The sequence below is a fragment of the Ovis aries genome, chromosome X (genome assembly GCF_016772045.2).
Source record: "Ovis aries strain OAR_USU_Benz2616 breed Rambouillet chromosome X, ARS-UI_Ramb_v3.0, whole genome shotgun sequence".
NCBI classification, from domain to species: domain Eukaryota; kingdom Metazoa; phylum Chordata; class Mammalia; order Artiodactyla; family Bovidae; genus Ovis; species Ovis aries.
Genome location: NC_056080.1, coordinates 129,287,294 through 129,315,271, shown reverse-complemented (window position 1 = coordinate 129,315,271; position 27,978 = coordinate 129,287,294). Strand labels below are relative to the sequence as shown.

Here is a 27,978-nt window from a genome sequence, read left to right as displayed (position 1 = left end):
AAGACTCTCCGGGGTTTAGAGAGTGATTGCTTCCCAAAAAGAATCTCCTTCAGCACCCCGGCAGGCAGGCAGGCTGAGGCCCTCCGGAGCCCCAGGCGAGCTCAAGCAGGAGCCGGTAGGGTTATCTGTGTCAGAATCACTTCCAGGGGAATAGTTCTGGCCCCCTGTCTGAGAGGGACGGGGCAAAGAAGAGAGAAGTGGGGAGAGAGCACGCCACTCCTAGCCCGGCCCCCCTCAGGTTCCCTGCGAGAGCGGCCTGAGCAGGAAGAAGGATCCGTACTTTCCGCGTTCCTGCCCGGGGTATCCCCTCTCACCTTGGCAGCCAGGCTGAGAAAAGGACTCCAGGGTCCCCACAGGATGACAACTCTCGTTCCAGTAACCCTCTCTTTCCTTCTCCTCTGGACCGTGCCAGGGCAGGTCCTCCTCAGGTGAGCTGAGTGGGGGTGAGAAGGAGATGCATGCAAACACGGGCTGGGGAGGGGGGCAACTGGGGCTCCGGCAGAGTTTCCTTGAAGTTTGCCAAAAGCCCATGGATAGGATGGCTCCAGAGGCAGACTCACTCACCTCCATTGAGATCCCAGGAGCCTTTCGTGAAGGATGTCAAAGCCCCAGAGGTGATGGGAAGGCTTCTGCATGGGTGAGAGCTTCCTGGGTCAGGGTAGGGGCTAGGGAATGAGCCCCTGAACAGAAGCCATCTGTCCTGCCCTCCAACCCTATCTCCCTCCCAACTTGACCACACGCCCCTCAAATCCTTAAAAATGACACCAACCTCTGCCAGGTGCTCACACAAAAGGTTACAACGAGTCAGGATTTTCCCCAAACCACATTAGGATGAAGCCGGGCTGATCAAAGCTGGGCCCTCTGCACTCTCCCTACCCTGCCCAGGGAGCACCTGGCTGCTCCCTGGAGTGGTACTACGTGGCCATCATTTCCTGGGCTTTGGGGCAAGACAAGCTTTGTGCTCCCTATAAATGCCCCCCCCCCCACCGATTCCCACTTTTCTCACTAGCTGGTGTTGGGGGAGGGGGCAGTCTAGGTAGACAGGGGAAGCTAGGTGGACAGAGGATGCTAGAGGAAAGATGGCTGTGCCCTGGGCTGAACTGGTCAGAAGAGTGCCTCCCAAGGTGGAGGTGGGTGAGTGCCTCCGCAATATCATCCTCCTCTTCATTCAGGGAGCACCCCAGGAGCCTCCTTCTCATGTGCTGGCAGACACGTGAGTGGGCAGGCAGGCAGGGATTCAGTGGCATTGGCAGGGAGGGAAGAAACTTCTTCAGAGTGAAAAGGAGCCCAAAGTAGAATGGCAGTGGCAGCTCAGCTAGAGCTGATATGAGGATGCAGGCAGAAGAGGGCACCCAGCTGGCATTCGCTGGCCCTGGTGGAGGGGAAATTACACCAAGGCCCAGGCTTTGGTGGCAGCAAAGCCCCCTAGGTGATTAGAGCAAGTGAGCCCTTAGGAAGCCTTGAGTCCAAGTCTTTCACTGAACTATGGAAACTGAAGCCTAGAGAGGGCAGGTGACCTGGCCAAGGTCACTCGGGCACCCAATAACAGAATTGGAGTTCTCTCCCCTACCCCATCCCAGGGCCTTCCATGAGAAAGGTTTCCAGCTCTGGAGCCTCCTGAGTCCTGCCAGTGTTTGGAACTTTCCAGGAATGAATGGGAGAAAGGAGAGTCTACACACGGTGACCCTGCTCTCAGGTCCACAAATGAGGTAGCCCTGGAAAAGATGGGCTCCCAGGGGGTTGGGGCCCCAGACAGCTGAGTTCACAGCCAGTCCCAGGGTCCTGGGGCTGGGGCCAGTGGGAGAGATGACATGAGAGTGGGGCTGAGGACGGTGGCAAGGGTCTGGCTGCTCCACACTCGGGTCCACGTGGCCTCCCTGGGGGCGGGGGCCAGACGGCAGGCGGCCAGCAGCAGCACCTGGCCAGTGTGGGTGTCCCATGGTGAAGCCATGGACGACTTCAGCTTGTACCAGCGCCTCCTTGGATTTTCAGAGCAGGCTTAAGCCACCTGCTCTGGCAACCCCTGCTCAAGGCCAAGTGGCCTCTGTTCCCAGGGTAAGAGCTTCCTCTTGCTCTTGGGATTTGAGAATGCAGGACTCTAGGGATCAGAGTGAGGCTGCCACTGACCTTCCCCATCTCTGGCTCCTTGGCAGCCTGCCTGGGGCTGCTCGTATCTTAGTACTGCAGTAGATAGACTTAATTAATTTATTTATTTTAATTGGAGGATAATTACTTTACAATATTGTGATAGTTTTCGCCATACATCAACATGAATCAACCATAGGTATACATGTGTCCCCTCCCTCCTAAACACCCTCTCACCTCCCTCCCCACCCCACGCCTTCAGGCTGTCACAGAACACCAGCTTTGGGTTCCATGTCATATATCAAACTCCCACTCGTTATCTATTTTACATATGGTAATGTATATGCTTCAATACTATTCCCTCAAATCATCCCACCCTCTCCTTCTCCCACTGAGTCCAAACGTCTGTTCTTTACCTCTATGGATAGGCTTAGTTTTGAAGTCAAGAGCTCTGGGTGGGAATCTTGGCTTTACCATTTAGAAACTGTATGATCATGAATAAATTGCTCCATCTTGCACTCCTCACCTATAAAAGGATAATAATGGTACTTATTGAGAGGACTGATGTGAGAACTCTACTACATAAAGCATTTAGCATGGTGCCTCAGCTATTTTTATTACTCTATCAGTCACTGGCAGGTACATAGATTTACTGGGAAAGAGGAGCCCGCTGGCTCAAAGGAGACTCAGACCCAGGACAGTAGTCACTTCACCTCCTGGCACAGGGGAGCTGGCTCTAGGGATGACAGCAGGATGGAGCAGGAGGCACAAGGGCCCAGCCAGGAGTCGAGCTTCAGCTCCACCCTTGCCCTCAAGCCCTTGCTGAACTCCTGGTCCCTGGTCTAGCTTTTGGCTGCTAAGCAGACAAGCAGGCATATGGGAGAAACTTTGCTCCCCTTAGAGGAAAACCTGTGGGGGAGAAGAGGGCTGGCCTCTAGGTTAGGCCAAAGCACACTGGCCCTTTCTTGAAATGAAGCTCTTAGGGAGATAAGATGGGAGTTGACTTTCACAGCATGGCTTCTTTACTGGGAGTCTTTCCCTTGCTCCTAGAGCCCTGCTTTTTTCTGCCTATGTTATTGCGAAAGCAAGTTCATCTGCCTGCAGCTGCCTAGACCGAGGTCCAGAGCTTTTTGCTGGAGCAGAAGCCAAACTGCCCTCTCCAAAAGCTGGGTCCTAGCCCTTGAGAGATCAGCATGAAGGCCAAACAACTGAAACCAATTCTTAGGGGTGTCAGTTGCCCTTGAGCCCTTCCCATCCTCGGCTAGGCCAGATGTACAAAGTGTTGCCACAGCTACATTAATTCTGTCACTCATGTTTGAGTGTGTTCAAGACACCATCAGAAAGAGAACACTGGATGAGGCCTCAGCTGTGAGACTTTGGGCAAGTCATTCTTCTTTTGGTTAGTTGATTGATTGATCTATCTGTCTAGCTATCTATCTATTATTTATGTATTAAATTCCATGTTTATATGTGAGATCATACAGCGTTTGTCTTCATCTGACTTATTTGACTTAGCATAATGCCTTCCAAGTCTGTCCATGTTGCTGCAAATGGCAGGATTTTCCTTCTTTTTTATGACTAAGTAATATTCCACTGCATGTATGTATGTATATATCACAGTTTCTTTATCCATGCATCTGTTGATGTACACTTGGGTGCTTTCCTTGTCCTAGATATTACAAAGAATGCTGCTATGAACATGGGAGAGGTGCAAATATCAGTTTCCTTGGGGATAAATACCCAGAGGTAGAATTGCTGGATCAGATGGTAGTTCTACTTTAAATATTTTGAGGAAACTCCATACTGTTTTCCACAGTGCCTGCACTGATTTACAGTCCCACAGATCACTCCTTCTTTGGAAGGAGTTTACTCACTTGTAAAATGGAAATAACAGTTTTTGGCCTATAACATGAACATTGTGAGAGCAAAAAGACCTAATATATGTGGTAGACTGGTGGGCTATGGTCCCTGGGGTTGCAAAGAGTCGGACATGACTGAGCGCGCACAGACTGTAGTCTGCCAGGCTCCTCTGTCCATGGGATTCTCCAGGCAAGAACACTGGAGTGGGTTGCCCTGCCCTCCTCCAGGGGATCTTCCTGACCCAGGGATAGAACCCACGTCTTCTGCATTGCAAGTGGACTCTTACTGCTGAGCCACCAGGGAAGCCCCAGGCTACAGTCCATGAGGGTCACAAAGAGTTGGACATGATGGAAGCAACTTGGCACACATGCACAGACAACTGATCTCAGTGATTAACTCTCTCCTGTCCAGAGTGGCCTTGGCAAAAGAGGAAGTCAAACCTGGGACCAAGGGGTCCCAGCCCATGTCCCCCTCTGATTTCCTGGACAAGCTTATGGGGCGAACATCTGGGTATGATGCCAGGATTCGGCCTAATTTTAAAGGTAAGAAGTATTCATCCTATAAAACCTCCCCCTCCCCACTCCCTTTGGGGACACTGAGCCACCCCCATTGCCTACCTTAGAGCCAGGAGGCTGGGGAACAGGTCTAGCACTCACAGCTCAGAGGAGCTTCACCACCCCATCACCGTGGGTCTGTGTGCCAGGCACTGCCTTCTCCCAGCAGTGCCCTGGCCTCCAGCTCAGAGAGGCAGGCTTGGAATCTTCTCCCAGATTCCTGGAATGCTCTACCAATGCGGCTGTGCTTTGCTACCCTTAGGCCCGCCTGTGAATGTGACCTGCAACATTTTCATCAACAGTTTTGGCTCCGTCACCGAGACTACCATGGTAAAGCATCTCCATGCCCCCCCCCCTTCCTCTCTAGTGTGAATGGGAGAAGCCCACCAGATAGCAAGCCAGTCTCTCCTCTGCCATCCTTTCCCTGTTTCAGGGTCATGGCTAAAGCCATGGGATGTCCAAAGGTGGTCACTAGGAGTTTATCTTTCCCCAGCCCAGGGTTTTTGTGGCTAAAGGCAGACTAGCCTAAGCAGCAGACGGTCGAGTTTGGAAGATAGCATGATGGCTAGCACAGGCTTTTAATCAGAAAAACCTGCATTCAATCTCAGACTCTACCATCTAATAGTTGTATGACTTTAGGCAGATTTACTGAAACCTCTCTTTGTCTCAGTTTCCTCATCTGTAAAATGGGAATCATAACAGCACTCTCCTCTCAGGGTTGAGGTGAGATTTAAATAAGATGATGCATATGAAGAAAGCACTTAGCAAAGACTCAGGCACATAGTAAGAGCTTAATAGATGTCTTTTCCCTTCCCATCTTTGCCATATCAGCCCAAGGCAGGCTCCTTCTCCAGTGGAAAATGCCCACTGCTCCTGAGATGTGTTCCCAGAATTTTCCTCCTCGTGGCCCTCCTCTGCAGGTAGGCTTGCTAGTCCCTGCAACAACACTGCCTCTGATGGGCCCATCTTTGTGCCCTCCCAGGACTACCGGGTGAATGTTTTCCTGCGACAGCAGTGGAACGACCCTCGCCTGGCCTACCGAGAATATCCTGATGACTCGCTGGACCTCGATCCCTCCATGCTGGACTCAATCTGGAAGCCAGATCTGTTCTTTGCCAATGAGAAAGGGGCCAATTTCCACGAGGTTACCACAGACAACAAGTTGCTGCGCATCTTCAAAAATGGAAACGTGCTCTACAGCATCAGGTGCAGCTGGCAGATGGCCAGGAGAACTCGGGGCAAGGGGCAGAGGTGGAGGGGTGGGGGGGAGGTCGCTGTGCTCTGCTGGGCCACACTCAGCCAGCCTGGCTTCTTTCTTCCTGTCCCTGCCAGGCTGACTCTCATTTTGTCCTGCCCGATGGACCTCAAGAACTTCCCCATGGACATCCAGACCTGCACGATGCAGCTGGAGAGCTGTAAGTGTCCCTAGAAAGTCACAGAGTGATGCCTGAGACACCAACTGAGATAGTTGCCTGAGATAGTCAACCCCATGCTGTGATATTCCAGACAGGAGAAGGGCAGCCCAGAGTGGGGATGGACTTCCCCAAACATACACAGTCAGCTCTTGGCCCAGGTAAGACTAGAAGCCAGAGCTCCTGAACACCCAGTCTAATGTGCTTGTCCATTCCCTCACTATTTGCAGGTCTGGCTGCCCTACAGGGCTGGAGGGTGGAAAGGTACCAACCTTATATACCAGTGTGCTTGGGCTGGATGCGGAGGGCCATTTGAGGAGTACCTCCTGTGTCCAGAGATACGTTCCGTCTCACAGTGCCTGCGGGAATTCTACCTTTACTTCCTTTGAGTTAACATATTCAAGATGCCTCTACAAATCTAGAGTTGGCAGGGATGGGGCAGTCTTTGAACCCTGATTCTTTGTGAACATAGGCAACTTTTTTTTATTGAAGTATAGTTGATTTAGACTTCCCTGGTAGCTCAGCTCATAAAGAGTCCACCTGCAATGCAGGAGACCCTGATTCAGTTCCTGGGTTGGGAAGATACCCTGGAGAAGGGATAGGCTACTGACTCCAGTGTTCTTAGGCTTCCCTGGTGGCTCAGACAATAAAGAATCCACCTGCAATGCAGGAGACCTGAGTTTGATCTGAGGGTTGGGAAGATCCCCTGGCAGAAGACATGGCAACCCACTCCAGTATACTTGCCTGGAGAATGGACAGAGGAGCCTGATGAGCTACAGTCCATGGGGTTGCAGAGAGTCGGACACAACTGGGCGACTAAGCAGAGCACAGCACATAGTTGATTTATAATGTTTTGTTAGTTTCAGATGTACAGCAAAGTGATTCCATTATATAGTATTATTTTCCAGATTATTTTCCATGATAGGTTATTAAAAGACACTGAACATATTTCCCTATGCTATCCAGTAGGCCCTTGTTGTTTATCTATTTTACATATAGCAGTGTGTACAGATTACTTTTGTAGAAAAGTGAGAAAGGACAGTTCTAGGCATAGACAGTGCCCAGGGTACCAAGGTCAGCCAAGGGCTACCAAGGGCATAGGGTGACAGCCTGCAGGGGCTGTCCCAAGTGCAGAGAAGCTAAAGGATGACAAGGCTGGACATCGCCCATGTCCATTTCTTTGCCATCTCCTGGGCAAGTGAGACTGCGAGATCAGGAGTTATGCATTTGATCCTCGAAAAAGTCTTGTCTGTCGGTTTCTTACATATAATAATAGTGATGGATAGAATTTGTCCTATGTGGTCCGCTTTTTAGAATTCATAAACCACCTTCACGTCCAAGTCCTCATTACCTCCTCTGAAATGTAAGTGGAACATTTTAGAGAAGGGGAAGTCTGGGCCAAGGCCCCTACACTGGACGTCTGTGAGCCTTTGTGTTTCTGCTCCCATTTCTACCCAACATGTGAATATAGTCATCTATATGGCAAGAGTCTTCATGAAATTCTAGCTCTCCATGAGCAACTTGGCACTTTTGATGTTAGCTCTCAGTTTGCCCCAGTTCAGGGCCCTGGCTAGGAGTCTGTGGTATGCACATTGGCCCATGCATGGCTGGCAGGGTATAAATAGCTCTCTCCTCCCTGGAGTGAAGTGGCAGAAGCCCCAGCTCCAAGGCTGGCTCAGCTCAAGGTATGTGGTCAGTACACATGCTTACTCCCCTGGGTTTGAGATGGGGCAGGAGGTTCCCAGCTGGGTTCCTTGACATCTTTCCAAGCCTTTTGATGTGCTTTCTAGGTCTGTCAGAATAATTTCTCTTTGGGACTTTCTAATGCTTGAGAACTAGGTAGGAGAGGAATCTGAAATCTTTCTGATTTACCCACTTAGGCTGGGCACATGAAGCAATTGATCAAGTACCCTCTTCAGAATGGTTTTTCTTTCCCAGATGAGCATGAAACTCCTAAAACCCAGGCCTTATTCCTCATCTGTTCTTTCCTGCCAGTTCTAATCCTCTCCCTACCCTCAACCAACACCCACGCTCTGCAGCCCTCTGCCATCTCTTTCACTTTCAGTTGGCTACACTATGAATGACCTCATGTTTGAGTGGCTGGAAGATGCTCCTGCTGTCCAAGTGGCCGAGGGGTTGACTCTGCCTCAGTTTATCTTGCGGGATGAGAAGGATCTAGGCTACTGTACCAAGCACTACAACACAGGTAAAAATAAAAACCTAGGATCTTACTGGCTGTGGGCTGCACAAAGGGCCTCCAAATGGGAGGGAAAGGAGCAAGGCAGCTGGCCTCTATTGAAGGTCCAATCTGTGCCCAATGGCCTGCTAAGTTTCTTATATGTCTTATCTCATTATGGTAGTGGTGATCAGTCCCATTTCTCAGAAAGAAAAACCTGAGGTTCTAAGAAATTGAATCAGTTATCCAAGTCCCACAGTTAGTAAATAACTGATTTCAATTCAAAGCCCACGTTCCACCACCAAAGCCCGTATTCTTGTCCCTATCATATGCTGCAGAACAAATGGTCCTGTGTCAGTGAGTGGCAGGAGTGTTCCATCTGTCCTGAGGCCAACTGCATGTGTAAAGTGAGGAATTTCTACATCTGGCAGTATTCAATGACTGCACTGAAGCAGGAGAGAACAGAATTCAGGGACCAGCTGGCTTCCTGTCCACACTCCCTGCCACTGTCTCCAGTGCCCAAGCCTCATGAACTGACATGGCTTCCCAGGAGTGAAAACTGGCTCTGCAAATGAAGAGCAGCTGCTTTTCCAGCTTGAGCACCTTCCTTTTGCAGCTTCCCTAATCACTGTAGGCTCCTCATTTCCACTGACCATTTGGCTGTCGTGAAGAGCTATGATGCTGAGATAGGGGCCACAAGCTGAAGAAGGGAGATCTTGGGTCCCTCCAATGGTGTGCTGATATGCTTTGGGTGCAAGCCTATGGATATGTGTTTGTGTATGTAGGGGTGCAGATAGTTGGGGAGAGGAATGAGCCATTGAACTTAGAAAATGCTGGTGGGAGTGGAAATTGGTATAAACTTTTTCAGGAAAAAAAAACCTGGCAATTTGTATATAGACTTATGGTTTTCAAATTTTGCTGTGCATCATATTTCCCTGGGGAGCCTGTTAAAATATTGATTCCTGGGTTCTACCTCTCAGAGATTCTGATTACATGTGCTTGGAGTGATGCCCAGAAATCTGCATTTGAACACGACTCCTGAGGAGTCTGATGCATGTGGTCCAGGGGGCACACTAAGAAACTTTAGTCTGGAACCTAAATTTTTTCCTTACCTATTGATCCAGGAATTCCACTCCTTGGAATTTATTTTAAGGAAATATTCCAAAAAATCATATTGACTTGAGACCCCAAGAGGGCTCCTGGGTCATTGTTTATACTGGCAAAAACTCAGAACTGCTCTTAATATCTACCAATAGGGCAGAAGTTAAATAAATTACATAGTACATCTGCTTGCTGGGATATTATCCAGAGGTCTAAAAGGATGCTTGCTAGGTGCTTATATCAACATTGGAAAATACAAGTGGAAAAGGTTAAGATTCAAAGTTGTATACACAGAATGATTCTATTGTGGTGAAAGAAACAAACCAAAAGCATTTGTTTTAAAATCCTGGAAGAAAATAGCACCAAGTGTTTCTGAAGCAGTGCGATAAGAGCAAGAACTTTGGAATCAGATAGAGCTGAGTTTGAATTCTGGCCACACTATTTACTATTTGGGAACCCTCAGGAAACATAATCTCAAAGGAGCTTCCATATCGCTACCTGTAAAATGGGAAATAATCATTTTACCTGCCCCAAAGAGTTGCTATGGGGTTTAAATGAGATAAACTATATAAAGTCAGGGCACTTAGCAGGGGCTTGATAAATGTCAGTTTGTGAATATTATTATTCCCTCTCTACCTCTCACATTTTTTCTATGCTAAACAGGTGTTAATTTTGTCATGGAAAACAAAACCGCTATCATCAAAAAGAAAAAAAGAAAAAGAAAGAAAATATGGATACCAAAAACATTTCATGGCTAGAAGCCTGGGGTGGGATGAAGTGAGGTGGACTCAGGCAACAGTGGGAGATCACAGCATCACACGCACGACAAGTCTTAGTCAGTCATTGATGAAATCACTAACCTTGAGGAATCAGACAGGCCTGCTAACAGCAAGACTGGGCCACAGTGAAAGAACAATATACGTATCGTCTGCTTTTTGCCTTGGTTATCCTAAGCATCTACTGCCAGGGGAAGCTCTGAGCTAGTGTTTTATTAGCCTTGGGGCGTGGGAAGCAGGGTAAAGTGAAGGTGACTGTCAGAGGAGGAGGAGAGCATTGGTACGTGTGCCCGGGGCCAACACACTTTTTGTTGGTGGAATAGGACGCTGCTACCTAATGCTGTCTGGGAACTCGCTGCCCACCGTCCAGAGCTGGTCTCTGTTGGACATTGTTTCCAGATATTTGCTATCCAGCTCTTCTTACTTGCTTAAGACACAGGCAGTGTTTATCTCAGTGAATCATTGCTGGAGAGCTTCAGGGGTTTCAGGACACACCAGCAAGGATGCTGAGATTGGAGTGGAGTCTAGGCTCATCGCTTTGTTAATCATGAGAATAGTACCAGCTGCCTACGTATTCAACACCTGAAATGCATCATCTAACTTAATTCCTACACTTGCCCAGTGATGGAATGGATATTGTTGTTATTCTAGTTTATAGACAAGGAAACTGAAACTTTAAAAGCTTCGGTGTTTCACCTGAGGTCGCACAGTTAGCAGAAGCTTCAGGAGTTAAACCCATACAGCCTGGCTTTGGAGTCCTCCCACTTTTAATCCTCTTTCAGGGGAAGGCCTTCTGCTGGCAACTAAAGTGCTTGGAGCAAGAGGTCAGGTCTCTGTTGGCTACTCTGAGAGCTTCATCAAAACATACATCTGGGACCTGGGACCATTTTGAAAGGCTCAATTATTGACCCAGCTTAGGTGCCCAGAGGCTGGTCTACAGAGATAGGGCTGCCCTACTCCTGCCTCTCAGTTTCAGCTGCTGGCTGGGGACCTGCGGCCTGACACCTCACCTCTTTCCTTGCAGGGAAATTCACCTGCATCGAGGTAAAGTTTCACCTGGAACGACAGATGGGCTACTATCTGATTCAGATGTATATCCCCAGCCTACTCATCGTCATCCTGTCCTGGGTCTCCTTCTGGATCAACATGGATGCTGCCCCTGCCCGAGTGGGCCTAGGCATCACCACTGTGCTCACCATGACAACTCAGAGCTCTGGCTCCCGGGCCTCTTTGCCTAAGGTGAAGAGACATGCCAGGGACCTTGCTTGCCACAGAGCTCCCCATTTCCCATTCATTCCGCCATTCCCTCCCACTGACTATTTTCCTTGGATTTAAAGTAGAGAAGAGCCATCAAGCAAGAGCAGGTGTCCTGCATTCTCTTTCCCTGGAACACACTGCTAATAACATTGCAAACAGTGTGGAGACTGGGATTGCAGATGCTGTCTGGCTAGGGAATGAGTAGACAGTGCTGACTTTGACTTTCATCAGGAAATACTAGCATGTCCAAGATCAAAAGACCCTCAGCAAGTAGAAAGCCCCATTTCCTCCTGGCACAGATGAGGGTATTACAGCCTAGAGAGATAGAATGACTTTCTCAAGGTCATGCTTCATAAGGAACAATCAAAGAAATACAAGGATTTTAAATTGACGTCTGTTTCTCGCTATGTCAGAAATCAGATACTATCATGAAGAGCTCTAGAGACGATGTTCCTTCTTTAGGGGTGAGTAAACTTTGAGGCTGCAAATAGCAATTAAAGTCAGTAGACACAGATTTTCTAGGGCCAGGTGATATTTTGATGACACAGAGAGATTTATGCTGATGGGACTGGACCCAGGTTTTCCCTGCCTCATGTCTTCATGAACAGAATTTAGAGGTCATCACCTCAATGTCCTTAAAGTCAGCAAGGCTCTGAGACTATCAGGGAGCAAGCTAATTCATTCATTCAGTAAATATTTATTGAGCACATACTGTGTACCAGGCATTGTACTATGCCATGGAGAAATAATGGAAAGCAAAACAACACAGTTTTTATGGCTCTTATAGTGAACATATTCCCTCTTGCTCTGTTTTGTTGGAAACCAGGCCCTGTGATCTCATATCTCCCAGTGCTTATTCCCAAGAAGACTTTTACTGGGGACTTAAACAGGGGGTGATCTGGACACTCAGACTGAATTTACAAATTTCCTATATACTGAGGTGGTGGGGCAATAGTTGTTAAGAGCAGGAGATTAGAGACAGGTAGTTTTTTTTGTTTGTTTGTTTGTTTTTAGACAGGTAGATTTTTATTGAAGTCCCAGCCTCATCATTTCCTAATGGTGATCTCAGATAAATTCCTTCTCAGTCTTCTCACCTGTAACGTGGGAATATTACCTCTTCCATAGGGTTATTGCAAGAAATATATACGATAATGTATTAACAGAGAGAATGGTGCTTGGCACATAATAATCACTCAATAAATGTTAGTTATTGTTGTAATTATTAGGGGTCTAGGTGGAAAGGACTGGGTAGTGGACCTAGACCTAAAGCAGCTGGTAGTGCTCTCAATTATTTTTGAATCACCAGGAAACCTTTGAGATGATCCTAAGTTCCTCTAGGGACAGACAGTGACAAAGCTGAGATTAGGATCGCGTCACAGGGAAAGTTGTCAGAGATAATTTCCTATACAAGCATACCTCATTTTATTGCACTTCATTGTATTGTGCTTTGCATATCTGCTTTTTTTTTCCCCACAAATTGAAGGTTTGTGGCAACCCTGAGTTGTCAGATGATGGTTAGCATCTTTTTAGCAATAAAGTATGTTTAAATTAAGGTATACATATAGTCTTTTTAGACATAATGTTATTGCACGCTTACTAGACTACAGTGTATTGTAACTTTCACATGCACTGGGAAACCAAAAGATTTGTGCGATTTGCTTTATTGTCGTGATCTGGAATCAAACCCACAACATCTCTGAGGTAGGCCTGTAAGTGTGTTTTCTAAATGGCAAGGATATTGAAGAGGCTGTGAGAGGCAGACTGGGCTTAGGTGAAGGCTGCAGGGCCGGATGAGGCTGTGGTAGTGGCCCTGCATGAAGACGAGAGGAAGAAAAGTAGTTCAGACCTAAGAACCCTGCCCTAGTTTATTGCCGCTGCCATATAAGGAGATTCTCGTCTAACTCAGGGAGTTGCTTCAGTGTATGCCTTATTCTTGCTGAGAGAACTCCTTTCTCCAGTCCCCTCCTGTGAGCAAACACCATCCATCTGCTCCCAGGAATCATTCTGTTTTCTCATATAGAAAGAATGTACTTTATTGGAGGATTGTTTGGTTTGGTTTGGTTTGGTGGGGTGGGGGGGGTGGTGTTGTGGTATTTGGTATCTCCTCATCAGATTTTGATGACCTTTTCTTTATACATATATAATTGAAGTATAGTTGATTTACAATGTTGTGCCAACCTCTGCTGTACTGCAAAGTGACTAGGTTATACATATATAGACATTCTTTTTTATATTCTTTTCCATTATGGTTTATCACAGGATACTAAGTATGGTTCCCTGTACTATACAGTAGGATCTTGTTGTTTATCCATGCTATATATACCTGTTCGTATCCACTAATCCCAAACTCCCAGTCCTTCCCTACCACACCGCCTCCCTTTTGGCAACCATAAGTCTGTTCTCTATGTTGATGACCTTTTCTTGGCCTCATTGGCCAATGGCAAAGTATGCAGGCATAGACCCTGAACTAAAAAGTTTCATTGGCCAGCCCCACAGAGCAAGGGACTAAGTCAGAGAGCTTCTGCTCACTCTTGAGTTTGTGCAACATTAGATTTCATGGGAGCCCCAAGGGAAAATGTGGGGCCAGATCAGGGGCTTTTGAAAGCAACAGCAATCTCACCCCCAATACTATTCTAGTGTCCAGGATGAGAGCAGCCGAGGGTCACTTTGTAAGGGAACTCAACTGGGATGGCAGTTTCCCATGCTACTGGAAGCCACTCCATCTTTGCCTTTATGAGGGCTAGGGCTCCCAAAGGCACCCATCATTGTCTCTTTGCTGGGCTCTTGATCTATACAACTTCCAGTTGGTTCAGTGTATAATGGAAGGTTTTAATGAAGTTTCTACTAGAGACTGACAGATTAGACCTAAAGTTGAAACAGGGAGGAGGAACCCAATTCTTTCAAACTTCTGTCATCTAAATGGCCCACAGCTCTTGGGGCAGGTAGTAACAAAGAAGGCTAAGAGGGCAAACAGAACTAGCAGAGACAAATACTCCATCCACCTCTTCATTAATTCAAAAGCTACTTACTATATGCCAGACTCTTAGCAAGGCACTGGAGATAGAACAGCGAACATGATAACAATAGTCCTTGCCACTGAAGAGCTTACAATCTAGTGGAGGAAAGAGCCAGGTCTATTTGATGGGTGCTCAGGTGCAGGTAACCTGAGCTCATCCAGTAGGGGCAATCAACCCAGACCGGGATGATTAGGGAAAACTTCCCAGAGGATATGGTATCTAAAGTGGACATTTAAGTAAAAATCATCAAGGTGAAGGAGAGATACAAAGAGATGATTCCCTTGGGAGACAACTGAAATTGATCAGCATGGCAGGGTTATAGATTGCAAGGGACAAGGTGAAGCTGAAGAAGTAGGCAGGGGCTAAGTGCCATGCCGAGGGGGGCACTGCCTATATCAGAAGGATAGTGGAGAACCACTGAAGGGTTGTAAGCAGAGGAGTGATATGATCAAACTTACATTTTGAAAGCAAAATTCTGGCTGTTGTTTGAAGAACGGATTGTAAGTGGCCAGCAGAGATGCAGGGAGATTGTTTAGGAAGCTGTTGCAATCCTTCAGATGAGTCAGGATAGTGAGTGGATGATTTCCAGAGATATTTAAGGTACATTGTTGACACTTATTGTTAACAAGACTTTCTTCTTGCCTCTTAAGGTGTCCTTTTCTTTTGATGATCCAAAGTCCTTCATGGACCTCCCCTGTCATTACCTCATTGTGGATTTTCATAGCACTTACTTATCCCTGGGGGCACAGTGGGACTGGGAGATGGTAAATGAAATAGGAGGCCCTCTTTGTAGGTGGCAAAGTGGAAACACCAAGGGATGCTTAATCAGGGTTGCCTAGCAACCCACCACTATCCTCTCAATAGAATTGGCCTAAAAGAAATAGAGCAGAGTTTCTCCATCTTAGCACTATCATCATTTTGGTTGAGATCATTTTTCTTTGTTGTGTGAGTTGGCGGGGGGAGGGGTGGTGTCCTGTGCACTGTAGGATATTAACAGCATCCCTGGCCTCTAGAAGCCAGTTGCTAGCACCACCCTAAAACTGTGTGACCAAAAATGTCTCTAGACATTTCTAAAAGCCCCTGGTGGCGGGGGGGGGGGGGGGGAAGATGTTTGTGGGGGTCAGCCCTGATTAAGAGCTACTGAGGTGGAAGATTTCTCTTGTGAGACCTGCTCCTTACCTGGAGTGTGCAGCATCCTCAATGTCCAACATAGCAGAGGCTGGTGACAGAAGTTGCCTGTCATGAATCCTACTCCTGCTGGGGGGCCCCATAAGGTGAGCTTAGCCACTCAAAACTTTGTAAGGAGGTGATCTGATTGAGGAAGTGGAAGGACTTCATAAACCTGAGTTCTGCCCTCCCCTCTGGTCCCACCCAGCCACAACCCTGTTTCAAGAGAAGTGAGCATTTAATCTTCACAAAGGAAATGGGAGAGAAAAGTACAGTTACCTCTCAAGTGCCCTTGGGGGATTGCTTCCAGGATTCCTTGCAGATACCCCAATCAGCAGATGCTCAAGTCCCTTACATTTGGCCTCTGTATCCTCAAATGCAGAATCCATGGATACAGAGGGCTGATGGTACCTGAAAGCTACCAAGGCAGGTAGTAAAGGAGACCACTAGGGACTGGACAGGCAGAAGCCAGCATTCTCGAAATGACAGAAGCATCCATAGCAGGGGGTGGATGGTGCACCCCATTGGGATCCCTACCCTGTTCTGCTCTTCATTATGAGAGATGAGGCCCCTGCTCTCCACTCATTTCAAATCCTCACCAGTGTCTCTTGCAAAGAATGGCAGGGAAAAAGCATAGTGTCAGAGGAAGAATAGACATGGAGGAAGGAAAGGAAGGAACTCATAGTCTGGTATTGAGACTGCAACCTAGGTAATTCACAGCATCGCTGAATTGATGCCCAGAATCCCTAAGCCCTAGTGCCATCTTCTCACTGGGTAATCTTGGCTAAGACTTTCCCCTTCTTGGCCTCGAATGTCCTCATATGTCTCACTTGTGAATAACACACCCTGCCCAATTACCACCACAGCTGTGTTATCCCAGGAGAGAACAGAAGGCAAAGAAATCCAGCACTCATGTTCATTGCTTTTTATTCAAAGAAAAGAATCAGAAAATGATAAGAATGAAAAGGACAATAAGAAGCAGAAGCAGAAATTCAAAAAGGAGAAAGAAAGGAAGGAAAAAAGGTACAGGAAGGAAAAGTAGCTGGAAGTGGAGGGTGAAGAGGGCAGAGGGGTGAAGCATAACGGGTAGTCTGATCTTTTTGACACAGTCCTTCAGATAATGGAACATATCAAGGAAAGCTTCTTTAAACACGAGAAGAAAGTCACGATAAAGCTGCAGAATAGCAGGCAGTTGATGCAGGCTGGTAATCCACGAAAGAGGCCGTGAAAGGACTCGAGGAAGGTTGACTCTTCTACTGATGGATGTTGCAGGTGTCCTACGTGAAGGCGATCGACATCTGGATGGCCGTGTGCCTGCTCTTTGTGTTCGCTGCCCTGTTGGAATACGCTGCTGTCAATTTCGTCTCTCGTCAGCATAAGGAATTCATTCGACTTCGAAGAAGGCAGAGGCGCCACCGCATGGTGAGCATAACTAGGGAGGAGCCCACTTCCTTTCTGCTTTGGACTCCTTCCTTCCTACTACTCCTCCCCAAAACCAAGACTCAGTCTAGACTGCAAGGACTAGACAGGCAGTCAGGAACCCTGGATTCTAGTCCCAGGCTGGTCACAAATAAGCTAAGTACTTTAACCTTTTTGATTCCATTTCTTTATCTGTCCAATAGGACATTCGTCTAGCAGAGTAAATTAAGGGCATGGGCAGATTCTCCTGCATAGTAAGCACTGCAAATATATTAGCCAATATTAGAACCTTATTGACTGACTTACCACGAGATTGCTTTGAGAATTAGTAGTGGTTGCTCCTGACTCTCCTCCCACCCAGGAGGAAGGTACCCCAGGTTGTCCTATACTGATTGGTGGTTAAGATTCAAGTCAGGCATTGGTGCCTTTCTAGGGGAGCATTATAAAAGGGTCCCCAACATAACTAACCTGGAATTGAAACACTACCACTTGCATCTTCTGGCTCTTTCATTTCTTTGCCTTGGTCTCCATTGGGTGCATCAGATTTGTTAGGCATGACTTGTTATTTTCTCCCGTTCTTGTTTGTGATCACCTGGGGAAGCAGAGTAGGGATCTTGTCCTCATGACAACAGAGGCGGTGCATCCTCCCCCCCCCACCCCATTGCCCAGACAGTAGGTGCTAGGTACGCTGTCATGACAACAGAACTGCCTGAGCCACTGTCACAGAAGGAAGTGCCCAATTATGAGCAAAACTAAAAGCCTTTGCTGAGCTACATAAGCTTCACTTAATCATCAGACACACAGAGTTCTGGCATATCCTGAGCTCCAACTCCCTGTTTACTGCCTAATCTGGAGGCACTAAAGCACACATGATCTCTGGGTGGGGAAACAAAACAACGATCTATCTAAGCGAACTGGCTCTAGCTTGTTGGGGCCACTCTAACACTAAGGTTCTTCTCTCTACCTAACAGCCCCACCTCCCATTTCAGCTGCTCCTGGAGTGCCCTTACCATATGTCTGCACTAAAAATATCTCAAAAGCTACCTCCGGGATTTCATGTTCCTTGCTAAGGTCCCTTTCTGCTGAGGGCAGGGTTCTTGTCTCATCTAGTGGTTCGTCGGAATTTATCAATTTTTTCCCGGCTTCAGTCCTTGAGTTGCGGCCTGGGAAGCACGCCCTCTGGTGGAGTGATCCACAACTGCACCTCCTTGAGTAGGACCGAGCAAGAGTCCTAAAAGCCTTTCCTCTCCTAGGAGAAGGCGATGGCACCCCACTCCAGTACTCTTGCCTGGAAAATCCCATGGACGGAGGAGCCTGGTAGGCTGCAGTCCATGGGGTCGCTAAGAGTCGGACACGACTGAGCGACTTCACTTTCACTTTTCACTTTCAAGCATTGGAGAAGGAAATGGCAACCCACTCCAGTGTTCTTGCCTGGAGAATCCCAGGGACGGGGGAGCCTAGTGGGCTGCCGTCTATGGGTTCGCACAGAGTCGGACACGACTGAAGCGACTTAGCAGCAGCATCCTAGGCAGAGGCTCGGGGGAAAAACATATGGCCTTGGCAGAAGGGCAAGGAAAGCAGATGTACCCTTTTCTAAGTTAACTGCTCCCACCTCTTTAGCTGTGTCAAACCTGCCCAGAGGCACCCAAATCTTATCTTCATAGGGGTTTTAATCTTGGTGCCTTCTCCATGCTTACCTTAGAAAAGAACAGTCTGCCAACCCGTTCCAGACTTCTTTTCCCAGCTAGATTGCCTCTACAGGTGTCCTGGTAACAGAAGACGGCTGCGGTTGCTGTAGAGCTACTCCAGGGTGACACTTGACCCACCTCCTTCCCTGCACCTCTCCAACCTCCAACTGCCCACAGCCTATCCCCTCCTGGTCATATACAGGGTGATCCTGATGTCATAATGAAGCCCATCATAATCAGTGCTCAATTATGACATAGTTATGACAGCAGCCTGGGCCCTGCTTAGGCACCTGGATCCTGCCTTAAAGTGGCCCAGGCTTTTGATTAATGTAGATAAAACCTGAAAACCATTACCTGAATCATTAGTTCTGTCCCTTTTTGAGTTTCCTACAGTCATTGCTATCCCAGGAGAAATGTAGCCAAATCCTGGAGGTCACTGAGCAGGCTGAAAAACTTAATACAGGGTTGATTCATTTCTAGAACCTCTCTCTGGACCCTGTTATTCCAGCTAGAGAAGTGATTTTCAGTCTAAGAAGAGCTCTCTTAAGGGAGAGAGAGACTCCATAGGATTTTCAAGGATCCCTTAGCCAAGAGCAAGTTAGGAGTATTCCAGAAGTCAGCTAGCTGTTCATCAAGCTCCAGCCTTCATCCTGTTCTTCTCAAATCCCAAATCTCAACCATCCATTTGCACTTTGTAGTGGTCTCCTTCCATGTCACAGTCTAAGATAGCTTATTTTTTTCCTAGACATTTCTGCTTTGTCTTCCTAGCTAGTCTAGAAGCCTCACACAGAAGGGTCTGTTTCTCATTTTTTCTGACCTCAACAGGCCGTGGCACTTGGTTCTGGACACAGCAGCCGCAGAATCCAGTCCACCAATCTTTGCCGACTTGTTGGCAAGGGCTCTTTCAAGATGGACAGAGGAAAAAGCCTTACCATTATCAACAGAATAACTTGAGAAATGGAAGAAATTTAAAATACTCCCCAGTCCTCTCAGGAACTTGGTCCCAGAACCCTGCGTGCCTCTTCCCATCTCCCAGGACCCTTCCCCATTCTCCAATCTCCTCTCTTCACTTCAATAAAATCACTCAATATCGATCCATCCTTCCCATCTTCACAGCTCATCTCCCACACTGTACATTCCCATCCCCACTTGATTTTGGAATATGTTTCCTCTCTAGTCCCCCAGCCCTCCTCCCCTATAGACATCTGCCACAAAAATGCTCCATCTCAACAGCCGTGGAAGCCGCAAGTATGCTTAATGTGCTGTCATGTCCGACTCTTTGTGACCCTATGGACTGCAGCCTGCCAGGCTCTTCTGTCCGTGGGATTTCCCAGGCAAGAATACTGGAGTGGGTTGCCATTTCCTTCTCCAAGGGGATCTTTCTGACCCAGGGATCCATCCAACCGTGTTTCTTGTGTCTCCTGCCCTGGGAGGCAGATTCTTTACCACTAGCGCCACCTGGGAAGCATGACAGCCACAAAGTGGAGTTTAACTCTCCACTGTCCCTCCCCAACACACACACAAATACGCACACACCTCTGAATTTGGCCTAAATAAGCAATACCCAAATTCAGGACCCTCACCCTTGAATTTTAGTCCACTCATCTTTGCTACCCAAACTACAATATGTTAAAAAAAAATTTTTTTAAGCCCAGGGTGACTTATACTATTGGACATTTTTTTTCCTCTTCTGTGGGAAATAGCTTTTTCCAGCTTGAAAAATAGTTCCAAATAATTCTCTTTAGGTTTACTGTGATTGGATAAAAGGGAAAATAATTAGATCTATAGAAACAGAAGTAGCAAAAGTTGGATTTAACTTTCTCTTTCAAAGCTTTTTGCAAACAAATACATTCCATGCTTGTATCCTCTAGCTGGAGACCTACAGGGATTAGGATGAGCAATGGGGAACAGGGAGTCTGAGGGACTCTGAACTGGAAAGCAAAAGAAAACTTCATTTTATTTACTCCCTCATTTTTCACTTCAGTTCAGTCACTCAGTCATGTCTGACTCTTTGCGATCCCATGGACTGCAGCACACCAGGCTTCCCTGTCCATCACCAACTCCCGGAGCTTACTCAAACTCATGTCCATTGAGTCAGTGATGCCATCCAACCATCTCATCCTCTGTTGTCCCCTTCTCCTCCTGCCTTCAGTCTTTCCCAGCATCAGGGTGTTTTCCAAGGAGTCAGTTCTTTGCATCAGGTGGCCAAAGTATTGGAGTTTCAGCTTCAGCATCAGTCCTTTCAGTGAATATTCAGGACTGATTTCCTTTAGGACGGACTGGTTTGATCTCCTTGCAGTCCAAGGGACATTTTTCACTTACTTGGGTGATATTTTGTTTACCTCTGGTTCTTCATCCGTAAAATGGATCCAGCACAACCTGTCATGAAGAAACAGTGTGTAAATGAAGTTACAGAATACAGGTGAGGTGAGCCGAGGCCTATGGTGATAGGTTGTATAAAGAACTTAGACGAAAGAGCTGAGGTCTCCCCATCACAACAACTCAGGGTCAAAGCACCACCACAAGGGTGAATTGCCTCTGGCCTACACGTGTACAGGGCTTCCCTGATGGCTCAGGGGTAAAGAATCCACCTGCTATGCAGTAGTCACAGGAGACGCAGGTTCAAGCCCTGGGTGGAGAAGATCCCCTGGAGGAGGGAATGGCTACCCACTCCAGTATTCTTGCCTAGAGAATCCCATGCACAGAGGAGCCTGGTGGGCTACAGTCCATAGGGTTGCAAAGTGATTTAGCATGCACGCACACATGTACAACTCTCTTCACAGAGGCTGGCAAAATCAAGGATTGGGTAGCAAGGCTCTCTGGTGGGCAGACTTAGAGATACCTTTCCCTATGCCAATGATGCCATTCTTTTTAAGGGGCCTTAGGCCATTGTGCAGAGGTGGGGCAAGAAGCAATTGGTTTTTTTCTGCCAGGCACTCTGTAGCTAAGATTCTCTTCTAAGTAGACTCTTCAGTTTGAGATCCTGAGAGGATGCTGGCTTCATGAGAACAAAGCCATTCCCTGTCCTGTATTCCGCGTGTGGCTCATCAGTCCATTCATTCATTCAACTAATATCTACTGGGTGCCTATCAGATGCCAGCACTGTGCTAGGCACTGGGGACACAGCAGTGAGCCAGACTGATGTCCTTTCCCACGTATGAGCCTGCAGCAGGCAGAGAAAGAGATAGGATCTGTTAACAAATCTCTGACCTGACCTTGTCCACCTCTGACGCCCAGTGACAGGCTAGGCCTTCTAGTGCTATCATAATCAAGGATTAATGGGACCAACCACACCAACATCTCACTGATGAAGCCATTTTGAAATGGTTTACTATAATTATAGAGGTCCCAGGATAAAGACCCTATGATGTCCTTCTAACTGCATAGCATGTGTGAAATCTACTTTGTCTAATTTTATGCATATCTGTCATATCCATTCAGTATAGACATGTGCCTTATTCTGTTTAGTACTGAAAGTCCTAAGTATCAGGAAGGCCTCAGTTCTGGGCAAACTGAGAAGATAGTTGGTACCATCCCACAAGAGGTTATTTCTTACATAGCTGAAGCTTTTACTGCTATAAACATTGATACTTTAAAAAATTATAACCATCTCTGAATGAAGTATTCCTAGGTTGTAGTATATACTTACCTGTCCTATGTCTAATTTCCAGGTTGTGAACCACCACTTGTGATGGCAGTGTGTCCTTTAGAAGGAGACAAAATGGGGCAGGTTGAGGTTGTATAGAAACCAACAATAAATAGGCTCTGAGTTAGGCCCTGAAAGACTCTTATATGAGTAAAGTTCTATTGATCACTCAGGGGCTTTGGTTCTCTCTCTCTTCTTTTTCCTCTCTTTCTCCCTCTGCATCTCTCTCTAGGTCTCTAACCACCTATCTTTCTGGCCTTACCTCCTGACTCCCAGCTGTGTTGTAGCTACTTAATGTTGTCAGTTGTCATTTTTATTGGACAAATGAACTTTGTGTAGTCTGCTACATTACTTAATGCTTAGATAAAATTTACCTCTTCAATGTTAATGTGTTCATCAGAATTCACGAACTGCACATGAATGGAATGTGTATTGGGTAATAAATGTTACCCTAGAAGTACACACATCTGCAAGAGCATAATCAGCTTTACCCTAATTCGGATAACCCACTAGGTTATTTAAAACTTTTGGAATTTTCAGAGATAAACATTTTTTAAAAGATACTATGTACAAGGAGAAATAATTCTGCAGCTTTTGAAAGTCATCAAAGTCAAGTTTCCAAGTCTCACTATCTCAGCTGTGCTTTCTAAAGGTTTCATTGTTCTGTTTATTCTGTTTATTACCAGTCAGAGATAACTTGACATTGAGATGTGCCTCTCACAGTGAGTTGGCACTTTCCTGGGTTGTAGATGGCTCTAAATGATGTTATGCATTTTAAAAAGGCAGCTCAAGGCTTATCTGCAAATGGAATCATAAACATATACCATACGTGCCACGTATAGCTGCTTAGTGTACATCGATCTTGTGAGTAGTTCTGTGACCATAAAAAAGCATGCGCTGAGCCTGTGTGCCCACCTACCCTGTCTGCATAGCATCGCCTGAGATACTTGTGTGGTGTGGTCTCTATTCTTCTACTTTAGAACTGTGACCTCAAATTCTGCCTTTTCTTCCATGTAATTCCAGGAGGAAGATATCATCCATGAAAGTCGCTTTTATTTCCGTGGCTATGGCCTGGGCCACTGCCTGCAGGCAAGGGATGGAGGTCCAATGGAAGGTTCTGGCATTTATAGCCCCCAACCTCCAGCCCCACGTCTAAGGGAAGGAGAAACCATGCGAAAACTCTACGTGGACCAGGCCAAGAGGATTGACACCATTTCCCGAGCTGTCTTCCCTTTTACTTTCCTCATCTTCAACATCTTCTACTGGGTTGTCTATAAAGTGCTACGGTCAGAAGATATCCACCAGGCACTGTGAATAGGAGCTTAAGAGTCCAGTTGTTGGCTTCCTGCTTTCCCCTTGTGGGCTTTCCCTCTCCAGTAGATTCCATCAAGGGCTTGGGCAGCTCCTTCCTGATCTCCCACTCAGAACTTCAACAGCCAATCCCAAAGCTTTGTGGAGCTACAATGCATGGTGCCAATGGTGGCTGTACTTAGAAAGATGGCTCACCTCTCTTCATCCAGATTTTCTGCATACTATCCCATTTCTCATGAAAGTAAGGTTTGGCTATTTTTTTGTGGCCAGGATAACCCTGACTGGAGCTTCTCTGTCTTTCAGTTCTCCGGTAGAGGATATTCAGAACACTGCTACTAGATTCTGGCATTTGTCATCTTAACCTGCACCAATCTTTGCCCTGCCACCTCCTACCCAAAGTCTGACCTTTACCATGACCTCTGTCCCTCCTACCACGGGTCAAACAGGAAACTTTCCCATCCCCAAGTGCTGCCCTGTGTGACTTAGTCATGTTTCCTTGACCCTGGGAGGAAGGCAAGGGGACAGATTCCCCACTACTCAGCTTGGAACAGTCATCAGCTACACTGGGGTAGGGTGTTGCTATACAACCCAACAGAGAGGTCTTCAAGTTTCCTTGAACCTCAACACTGTTAAAATGGGGTCAGGAATCTTGGACTCTCAGAAAGACCACCTTTCCAGATCTACCCAAATTTCCTGATCTCAGAAATATTTATTGTATTCCCTAACTAGCTAGCATCATGGAAGGGTGTGTTTGACTGCTGTGGAGTATGAAAAGAGAAAGATGCTTAGTCTTTTAGAAAGTTACTTGATGATGCTATAAAGCTTTCAACAAAAGTGAGCCTAAGGTGATAGGGCCTAGGAGGATTAGAATACTATCCTCAGAGAGTCTTCTGTTGCCTGGACTTTTCGTTTCTTCTTTTTCTCTAAAGTCTCTTTATTTCCCAGGACCTCTCATTTCCAACTTGCTCCTTCACCTCCTTTCAGTGAGCAAATAATAATACCATGCAACCTTGCCCAGGATAAAGCGGCCTACGAGACTCCTGGGAAGGAACTATGTATATAGAAGATCTCTATCCTGGACAAACATTGACTTGGCCAAGGTCAGGATGGAGTTGTCAAAGTTAGAAAACCATAATTTGGATGTATTTCTTAATCCTTCTCATTTCCCTTCTCTTTCCACAGTAAGGAGGTAGAGCAGTCAGTTGAAGCTACCCAAAAATATCAGAATAGAAAGAGTGTGGAAGGGCTCATCTCAGGCCTGACACTGGGACACGGGGAAGCATGGGCCTGTTACTCTGAGTCCTTTGAAATGATCCAACTGGGAAGAACTGTAAAAAGGAAGATTAAAGTGCAGGGCTAAACAGCTGGAAGACAGAAGTGATCAAACAATCTCTTAAACATCTTGTCTTTTTCTCTGAATCTAGAATAACTAACTATGTAAGTTGAGTCTCTCTCTCTCTATCTCTCCCTTGCCCCGTATCTTCCTCCCTCCCTTTCACTTCCTCCTTTCTCCCTTCCTTAAAAACAGGTGTTCAAAATTGACAGTCAATAAATCCAATGACCAAAGCAGATCCTACAGACAAACCAAGAGCTCAGCTTTCTTTCCCCCCTTTCCCCATTGAGCTTGTCTGCCCTTTGCTCTTTGTGGAGATACTCCTCTTGTCTCTTGGCTTTTTGGCGAGCATTCTGGGCTGACCAGGATAGCTGGACCAGAAATTAATCTTATTGAAAATATTAATTATGGTGGCCAAGGCAATTCCAAACTAAAGGACTGGTTTAAGAAAGGAGATTAAATTGAGGGGGCAGAGAATCCCTGTTTTCCCATTTCTGCCCAGGTAGTGCCAATCAATGAGAGGCCACAAGCAATACCCCTTTGAAAGGAGCAGAGAGTATCTCTTTGATACTCTCCATGGTCAGGCTGGGGTGTCAGGCTACTGCAGCCCGAAGGCGGGGGTAGTGGGGGGTGGACTATGGAGATGAGCCTATTGCACAGAGCTCTACTTGTTGTAGATCTTGTCCAGATGGGCCAACTGCACAAATCTGCCCTGTTGGAAGTCTCAAGAACAATGCCCTGGAGACAGCTACAGCACTGAGCAATAGAGCCTGCCCAACTGGGACTCAGCTCAGGGCATCAGCTGGTGCTGGGAGCCAAAGAAGCCAAAGTACCAACCAACATAATAGCCCAAAGGAGTCCACAAAGCAGCTCAGAGGCAATGCCAGGTGGAAGGTACTGTCCCTCCCCATCGGAGCTGGCAAGTGGAGAAGGGAGACACAGGGTGTCAGAATCAGGTGCAGATGGCTTTCATTTTCCTCACCCTTCCCACACAAATATGGGGGCGAGGGGGGGGGTGCTGGGTCTCACTGGGTCTGACAGCTAGCAATCCATTCAATCGTAGAATTCTTGAACTTTGACCCTTCATACAATGAATTGGCAGGAGACAATAATGAGACTCATTTGGAGGTCTCTTCTATCTACCCTCATTTTTACAATACTCACTGCTAGAGATCCACACTACTTTCTGCCTGGATCATGTATGAAATAATTTTTAGTTTTAAAACAGCATATTTTTTAAAGGGGAACAAACTTCCTACATAAATAAAGTGTTTTGTGTTTTCATTAATTCATTGTTAATATTTAATGTCAGTTAAATATTTTATACATATATTTTTCCAGAAAAGGGCTTTATTTTTCCTGTTGTTATTAAGGCTATCAGCACCTTCATCTCCTCTTTAGTTTGGGCTGCTCTTTGAAAAGCCAGTGGTCTGTCTTCCTCTTTCCCCTCAATCCACTAGCAAGCAGGACCTCTTGCTATTCCAAATTTCACAGTCATATATATTTTTAAAATTTTCCATGTGGAAGAAAGGTTACTGTTGTTTCAGTTGCTAAGTAGTGTCCAACTCTTTGCAACCCCATAGACTGTAACCCACCATGCTCCTCTGTCCATGGGATTTCCCAGACAAGAATATTGAAATGGGTAGCCATTTCCTTCTCCAGGGGGATCTTCCCGACCCAGGGATTGAATTCATATCTCCTGCTTGGCAGGTGGAATTTTTTTTTTTTTTTTTTTACCACTGAGCCACCTGGGAAGCCCAGGAAGAAAGGTAGTGAATAAAATGTATTCCTTTCACTTTTTCTCATAAGCCTTTCCCCCCACCTATCACCAAAGAATTGACACACTTCTAGATGAAATGTTGACTCTTAACATTATTTTCCCTCTCCACTGAGCCATGCAAATATCCCAACTTTGACCAGAACATATTGCCTCCTGGGAATCGTTATACGTGTCCCCACTTGCCTCTCTCCATTCTCAGTTCACTATTATCAATGTGGTAATTATTATTACTATCTTGTCATTTGGGGCTGTCAAAATCTTACATTTAAGTTCACTGTGTTGGGATTAAAGATCTTCCTAGGTTGCTTTGTTGATGAATAATCAGGTAAACATAGAAACCACCAAGGGATCTGGAGCCCAGATAGTACTATCCCTTGCTCAATGGAAGAGATGTAGAATAAGCTCCGTGAGGACATGTTATACAGCTATTTAAGCCACACAGACTCTGGTACATAGGAAGACTCAGCATGTACATGTGGGATGAAAGCATGACTTCTCATGTGGTCTATTATATACCACAGTTCTATTCATTTGCTTCCCATTAACCTATTGATTACAGAAAAATACACTTGGAAGGGAACTTATAAAACCAGATAAAGTTTACACACACACACTCAAACTGGTCCTTTGGTATAACAGAACCTAAGTACAGAAGACATCAAAATTTGGTAAATGGCATTACTGAAGAAAGAATGATAATGATCTGATTAAACATTACTAACATGCCAAATAAGAATAGTATCAAGCTATGTTTCAAAAACCAAGCACCAAATGAAAACTCAGGCAGTGATTAGCGAGTATAGGAGCAGGGATTCTGGCAGTACAACCACCTGCCTCTCCCCATTCAATATGCTGTTTCTACCGGAGAGCCAGTCATCCTTGAAGGGATAGCAATTAGCCTCTTCTTCCCAGCTTCACACTCCCTTCAGTATACATCTAGGATAGAGTTTGCATTCTACAAACTTGGACTGGTGGCATCAGAACAGCTCATTATCAAATCTTAGGCCAGGAGAAGGAAGGCCATCTGAACCAGAGGCTTTCTTGCTCACAGAGCATTCTCTTCACGGAAGAGCAAAGTCCAGCTCCTATCATAAAGTCACCTGAAAGAGTCCCTTGAGGACTCAGCTGTTGCCGTCCCACCTGAGTAGCTCTGCCTTTCTCAGTCTCTCCTTTCACCGTGAGGCTTTCTGCAAATGCCCTGGCTGCATCATAGTGTGCGGTGCACTACCAAGGAAGGACATGCTCTCGCTATCAGCTCCCTGGAATAAGGGCAATTTTTACTATTAAGTTCAGGGAACATTTTGCCTTACAGAGCTGGATCTAGAAAAATGTACACATAGTCTCTATTTTCATAGCTTCCATTCATGACAGTGTAGTGATGAAGAGCATGGTTTTG

The 27,978-nt window shown here is 46.4% G+C and overlaps 1 protein-coding gene across 1 annotated transcript; it reads left to right on the top strand.

Annotated features, from left to right (window-relative positions):
• Positions 1–26,090, top strand: LOC101120810 (glycine receptor subunit alpha-4). The gene is made up of 9 exons (XM_027963563.3): positions 1–428; positions 4,357–4,487; positions 4,762–4,829; positions 5,482–5,705; positions 5,832–5,914; positions 7,977–8,117; positions 10,989–11,203; positions 16,678–16,827; positions 23,182–26,090. Exons 1-9 carry the CDS (start codon positions 358–360, stop codon positions 23,470–23,472), a joined length of 1,374 nt encoding a protein of 457 aa, XP_027819364.2. The 5' UTR covers positions 1–357; the 3' UTR covers positions 23,473–26,090.
• The last annotated feature ends 1,888 nt before the right edge of the window (positions 26,091–27,978 follow it).